The sequence below is a fragment of the Adiantum capillus-veneris genome, chromosome 3, assembly GCF_014529385.1.
Source record: "Adiantum capillus-veneris isolate H3 chromosome 3, ASM1452938v2, whole genome shotgun sequence".
In the NCBI taxonomy this organism is placed as follows: Eukaryota; Viridiplantae; Streptophyta; class Polypodiopsida; order Polypodiales; family Pteridaceae; genus Adiantum; species Adiantum capillus-veneris.
In genome coordinates this window covers 51,829,686-51,837,007 of record NC_140933.1, presented here as the reverse complement: position 1 = coordinate 51,837,007, position 7,322 = coordinate 51,829,686, and the positions used below count along the sequence as shown (strand labels likewise).

General features: G+C 40.8%; 1 protein-coding gene across 1 annotated transcript; it reads right to left on the bottom strand.

The window, feature by feature from the left end:
• Positions 1–1,236: 1,236 nt before the first annotated feature.
• Positions 1,237–6,200, bottom strand: LOC147460917 (cysteine synthase-like). Its single transcript, XM_086508605.1, has 10 exons — positions 6,043–6,200; positions 4,636–4,745; positions 4,452–4,509; positions 4,068–4,331; positions 3,283–3,420; positions 3,150–3,201; positions 2,967–3,046; positions 2,400–2,459; positions 2,230–2,310; positions 1,237–1,779 (listed from the first exon to the last, which is right to left on the bottom strand). Exons 1-10 carry the CDS (start codon positions 6,082–6,084, stop codon positions 1,687–1,689), a joined length of 978 nt encoding a protein of 325 aa, XP_086364731.1. The 5' UTR covers positions 6,085–6,200; the 3' UTR covers positions 1,237–1,686.
• Between the last annotated feature and the right edge of the window lie 1,122 nt (positions 6,201–7,322).

The window sequence follows — 7,322 nt, the reverse complement described above, 5'->3', positions numbered from 1 at the left end:
GGGGGGGGGGGGGGGGGGGGGGGGGGGTGGTTGTTTGAGGGGGGGAGTGTGTACACAATACAAAGCACAAAAGGGGGAGGGGGGGGCTCTCTACAACAGATTTGGGGGAGACAGAAGTCATTGCGTTATAAGATAGTGTTCCCTCCTTGTTCATATGGCAAACTACGCTTATTGAAGTCTTAAATGGGCCATTGACTTCAAAACAAACAAATCTCAAAAGATGCCTGTTACGGTTACTATGCCAATACCAAAACATTTTAAACACTCAACCTTTGAAATTTCAAAGAAAGAAAGCTTTGATGATAGCATGGACTCGGATGGTGACATGGACCTTAAGGAATAGTTTTTAGTGGGTATCCATCGGGAGCAATATTAGAGGGAATGGTCACTCAAAGACCATTTCTGGTGATCAAGGTCAAGGGCACCTACAGCTCTGGTGGCAAGAAATTATGCAGACACTGATATATGAGTGATAAGTTGGTTAGTTCATGCAATCTTTAAGTAATGGAGAGAAAGCACTAAAGAGTACTTGAGAGCATGTTTAAGCAAGATATAGATCGATGCAGCATTGTTGAGGCTTGTGTATCATTCACTCTAGCTAGTTGATGGCTTCCATGTCTGATATTCATAACATGTTGAAACATGGGTAGACGATTTCCACAACATATGTTGTTCGAAGGAAGCGACCACTTTAACCCATCCGGAGAAGACCTATGTTTCAATAATCCAACTTGCAAAATAAACATCACCAAACTATTATTAAGGGCTTTGAATTGCCTTTCAAGGGAGTCTTAGCTTCCATGCATCATTTAATCTCCAATCAGCCCAACTTGCCTCTGCATAACTTGTTAAAATGATTGCATAGGATTCTTTGAAGCATTGATTGCTGAGTCTCCAAAATAAACAATGTCAAAAGCACAACGGCCTTGAGAAAGTGTGCGCATGATTCACTACTCAATGTCCCTCTTTATAGGAATAGGAAGACAGATGTCACCTACCTCGAACAGTGGCCTACATATACATGAGACAGATGCTTAGTTAATGCCCCTCTTACAAGAAAGAAAAGTGCCATCATAGGCTTGCTATGTGGCACTTATCGACAAGCTTCATCCAACAGTCCACAATTGCTCCCAACTTTACTGGGGCCTTATGTAGACCAAAAACACTACTACTATGAAGTGGATCACAACCAAACCGGTGCACGTTGTCATAATAATGAATTTGCAACAGAGACAGTTGACAAAATGAATTTCATATTCAGAAGCCACCCAGGAATTAATCCATACAAAAACAATGTTCTAATATGCATAGCAAACAGTAGCAACGAAGAATGAACGGAAGTGGTGTGGCACAATGTTCACCCAAGAGATTTTTAGTCGACTCTTTTGTGAAGATTCGTATTGATTTTATTATGTCCATCCACTTTACAAAAAGAGCCCTTGGATCCTCCACGCTTAGTATTAGTAAGGCCTCTCACAAATCCGGCCACTTTTGTATTGCCAAGTGCTGTCATTAAGAACCCACATCAAAGGACCCATTTCAAACTGTTGGTAAAAGAAGGGGGAAAATGATTATTGAAGATCCTACACACAAGCACCATAACCTGATTCCCTATCATCACCATAATTATTAGCTCCAGGGTTAAAAAACTGCCCAATGGTGGGCACATGCCCAAAATAGGTGAAGTCAGGTTTCAATTTGCATCTTCTCAGCTTCCTCTCGAATTGAGTCAAAAAGAACGGTGGACAAATAACGCTCCCCAAAGCTAGGAAATATGACCTGTATGACATCATGGAAAACTTCGCTTGGTACGTATCTAAAGTATTAAACATTGTTATTAAATATACAAAATACTAAACCAACAATATTAAACGTCACAATGGCCTACATAAGAGGATGAAAAAGCGTGTGAGCAACACACTGCTTGATGCCTCCCTTAAGAAAAAATATAAGAAAGCAATTGTCAACTCTCTCTCATACTGGGCCTTAAATAACCCCTTACTGTAGAACTCACGTGCTATGTTTACATTTTACAAGTGAAACCCCCAACCTACCCCACCCCCACCCCCCCAAAAAAAAGCCCTTTTAGGCCCAAAAAGAGCTTAAAAAATCATGCACTATGATCATTTTCCTCTCCATAAGTTGTGCATTATGCACAAACAACAAACAAGAATAACTTCATTTGAATTCTCTTCAAGCAACAAATCAGCTCTTGAGCATATCACTCACTGCAATAAGCTTCCCTTTATTCTCTGGCCGCTTGGCAACTTGAACAGCTGCAGCTGCAGCTGCTCCAGACGAAATACCAACCTGTTTATATAGAAAATAGCCAAACACTATTGAGTAAAGTGTCATGAACGTTTACATCTCAATGGGGCCCAAAGCAATAAAAGACCCACCAGTAATCCCTCTTTGAGGGCAAGTTGCTTAGCCATCTCAATAGCTTCACCGCTGGAAACCTGCATCACAGAAATGTATTACAAGCTTTCCAAGAAAAATGGGTTAGCTTCAAATAACCTTTCTCGAACCATTATCAATGCTAAAACGTTCTATGAGTTTCGGGTACCGGGATCTCAACTGGCAAAAATGTCAAACAAGGTGAAGGCTCACATTGGCATTCTAAAACAAATAATGAAAAGGGATTCTTACGAGGCTCTTAAATGAGAGGCCACGAACAAGCATAGGCTTGCTAGCCCTTGGATGTTTGTAGTCGTAAACAGCACATTTGATCTCACTGAAGCTTGCTTAGAATCAAGGATGAATGATTTTATTTACAAGAGAATGGCGAGCCAATAAAATATTATAAATGACCGAGGCATTGTGAACACATCATGGACTCACACTTCAAGAGTAACACCGATATTTTATAGACGAACAAACTCTACTAAAATGAGGTAAATCCTGTTAAATAACTAAACTCTGTGGACATTGGTGCCAGCTTCTAAGAGTATCAAAAGCTCACAAACCTGCACAGTCTCATCCAGAACTTCCACATTCAAAATGGCGGGAATAAAGCCAGCACCAATACCCTGAATCTTATGAGGGCCTGCGTAGACAAGTAGATCAAATTTGATAATCAATCTATGGTTCAACCGTCTTTGTTCTCACCATAATAATAATAATAATAATAAAATCGACTGCAAGCTCACCTGGCTTGCCACCTGATAGCACACTGCTTTCTGTTGGCTCTACCCCAATAACCTGTCACAGCCAAATGATATCAATATGCACTCGTCCCTTACTGAGTATAAATCGGACACACAAGAAGTCTCTTTCTCTCACCTTAACATTGGGGTTCTTCTCTTTCAAGTAGCCACCAGCGCCTGTTGCCGTCCCTCCTGTCCCAATTCCAGAGACCAAAATGTCGATCTTGCCGGCCGAGTCCTTCCAAATCTCTGGCCCAGTAGTTTCGTAATGTATCTGTTACCAACATACACAGAAAATTGGCGTGTATACGTGCGACATCAAAATTCCTCATGAAACAATTCAAGAGCAAGCGTGAGTGAGAGAGAGGGTGTCTGAATGTATATACTTTTCCATTTAATTTGCAATAAAGTAAATTACTGGTGGAAAACTTCAAATCTATGAAAAACCCTCAATGACAATCAAGTGCAGGTGCAGAAATGGCATGCAATCATAAAACGCCTCTAATATGTGAGTTTTTGTGTGTGCGTACGCCTGCACACGAGCGCAAGAGCGTGAGTGTTTTATTGAGTATTTCTGGCTTTTGGGCATAACGCTGCCATCAATTCAGTAACATGTGTTTTTCTCCACTTAGGTGAGCAGGACGCATTGATCAGATTAATGATCTCATAATCTTTGCCATGATAATGTTCCAATTTCTCCTCAACCATAGCTTCAGTTTGCTTTCATTTTGGAGGAGCGGACGATTTTGAACCATGAGAGAGAAGAAGAAGAAGAAGAGAGTTTCAACGTCGTAGGAAACTATCCTCGTCTGGTTACAAAAGAAAAAGAGCAAAAATACTACTACTACTAGAATCCATCCTCATATGCACTCTGGAGAGAGAGAGAGAGAGAGAGAGAGAGAGAGAGAGATGTTGCCCAACCTTTGGGTTTGCAGGATTTTCAAACTGCTGAAGCATATATGCATTGGGATCCTTTGCTACAATCTCTTCAGCTTTTGCAATGGCACCCTTCATGCCTTTGGCAGGATCAGTCACAATAAGGTCAGCTCCAAAGGCTTTCAGCAGCACACGCCGCTCTAAACTCATGGAAGCTGGCATTGTTATAATCAACTTGTAGCCCTTTGACGCTGCAATGAATGCCAACCCAATGCCTGTGTTGCCGCTTGTTGGCTCAACAAGAACACTCTGAGCCAAGCAAAGAGGAAATTTATCATTACAATGGCAGGCATCAGCGAAAACAAAATGAGCAAGTTATGTTAAAAAACAAAAAAAAAGGTAAGATTTCTCGGAACCAATGTCTCTAACCTTTCCTGGTGTTATCAGCCCCTTGGACTCAGCATCCTCAATCATGCTTTTCCCAATACTGCAATTGCAAGCAATTAGAAGCTTGGACACAAAATCCCACGTCTTAACTAGCAATACAAAATTGATTGAATGCAAAATGTGCATCAATTGCACCAATTATGCAAGCATGAGAAAGTGGTGTTACCGATCCTTAACACTAGAGCAAGGCTCCATTGACTCGAGCTTGGCCGCCACAGATGCGAAACATCCCTCCGTAACTTTGTTCAGAAAGACCATGGGAGTCCCACCGATGAGCTACACAAAACACCAATTGAACTCTTTAGAGCTGATGATCCAACAAGTCCACAGGCGTAGTAAAGCCTCTATTAAAACAAAACAATACTTTGACATTATCATCATTCATGATGCAATAAGGCATTGTCGATTTATTCCATTTCATTTGCTACTAAGCCATGAAGCATAGCAGGCCAATGGGAAACACAACGTTGGGGTACCACCTGGTTTTAAAGGACAAAGGCATACTCACATAAAATCTAAAAGCAGACACAACATGGAAAATGTAAGTCCTTAAGGGGCCTATTCTTCATCATAAGAAGTTTTCTATGTACACAAGTAGACCCCACTTGTTCTTTCAACAAATCAAATTGACCTTGCGACACTCGAGGCTTGAGAACATTACTGACAACTAAATGAGGAGAGCCAACGCAAACTTAAGCACCCAAAAAGCTTCCATAAAAAATCACTAAAACTGGAATTAATGCACAGCAACATTGGCATCACAACTTACACAAGGATTACTCAATAGTCCTAAATTCAATGTGGGCAGCAAAATCATCAACATATTTTCCACATAAAGAATTGTCCGAATTAATAAATTAGCTGATAAGATGCTAAAAAATGAAGCAAACAACATCAAACATACATTTTAACTCATAATTAGAAGAAATTGTGTCTGCAATAGAAGCAACAATCAACCCAAAAATATGATTTTATATATCACTAACAGACTTCCACTACATAACCAATTGCACAGTTCAAATAACACATACCTACCCATCGAGCCCGAAAAAGGAAGCGGATAAATTTTTGGGTTCTCATAAACGAAACAAGTAGCAAATAGCTGCAGAATCATGAAGTACAGAGCAGATCTGAACCCTGAAGGAAATAATGCAGGCAAGAATGCATGCTTTCCATAAATTGTATCAGGAGAACAATGATCACGTTTAAGCCGCACCCGAATGAATTCACATCCACAGACCATGAATACTATCAAGCACCATGCAAACAGCACCTCCACTGACATTGAAAGAGAAGGTCCGAGCAAGAAGCAAGCCGATCTCAATGGCAGCAAGCCTCAAGTTTCTTCTTATTCACAAATAAGCATAAGCACAAACACACATGCACACTCAAAACTTAAAACGCCGAATTGAGCAAGAAAATTCTACACTCTGAAAGCGCATAATCCTTCACACAACACAACGAGCAAGAAAACAGTGAGCTCCTTCACACAACACAACACAACGCAGGCACGGAAAAAAATACTGAATCGAGAAAGAGAATTGTGGAGCATCGTCATCATGGGTGAGCTTACCTCGGTAACATCTGCGGCAATGCGAGCACCATCGACTGCCATGGCTACTTCGATTGCGTTAGAGAAAAAAGAATCAGACTTGGGTCGCCCGACTTAATAATAAACGCGGACGATATTTCCTTCGTTTATATCACACTTAGGCTAAGACTGTTTTGGCTTCTCTCTTTGGCTTCATCGATTTGACAACCTTTCATTAAAAAAATTAAAATGGCCTGCCTTTTATATTACTTAGAGCCGAGTCCTACTAGGCATTAGGGCCATTAGTAGTATTTAATAAATATTACAACATTGTGGTCACACAATAATGTTATGATAAAGGGAAAACACCTTAGAAAATAGTAGCGGTACTAATACTCGCCATTTTCTTTCTGTATTAAAGAGTTACTATCACGATCAGCCAATGAGAATTTGGAAATTAAAGCTCTCTAAGATTCTATAGGTGGTTTGCTTTTCTTCTTTGAATTGAATGCTTGAAGAAAAGTGAAAGAGTCCTTTGCTTTTATTTAAACAAAGATTTCTCACCAAAATCTGGTGGGACGGGGAGAGAAACAGACTAACACTTAATTTCGCTAATGTTTTAAGACAATAGGGGGACTCGGCTCTTAGGCTCGATTCAAACTGCCGCCCAAGTAGAGAAACTATGAGCATTAGTCTTACGTGGCGAAAGACAGTTGGAAGAAAAAAAACTCTTGGTTTTGGGGCCTACAATAGAACGAGCGATCTCTTACCCCCGAACATTTAAGAGATTGTACACCTTTTCGACGCTAAACGTGTAGGGATCTCAAACTTGTGATCCCACGAATGAAAGGCCAGGACTTTAGCCACGAGCCCCAATCATATTCACTGTTATTTGAGCGCCAAAATGTATCCTTATTCTCGTACGTCTCTTGTGTGAACTGCACTTGATTGGAAAAGCTAAAAGATAGCTTGGCAGTCTGAACGCACCCTTATTATCACGTTGATTATAGCATAGGGCTTCACTTGCTATTCCACTAAAAGTGCAGCCAATAGCTTGCATCCATCTAGAAAATGGTGGCAGAATTGCACACACATCGCCAAACTGAGTTGCACGCCATGTTCTTGCTCGCAGCGCCATTTTGAGTAGGCCATCGCCAAACTGAGTTGCACGCCATGTTCTTGCTCGCAGCCAGCTCAGCGCCATTTTGAGTAGGCTTTTGAACAAGGCTTTATGCCTGCCCAAATATGGCAGAGGCATGTCCATCTTGGCTTTTAACACGTTTTGAAACAGTAATGTGTAAACATTTTTCTTTCTACCTCGC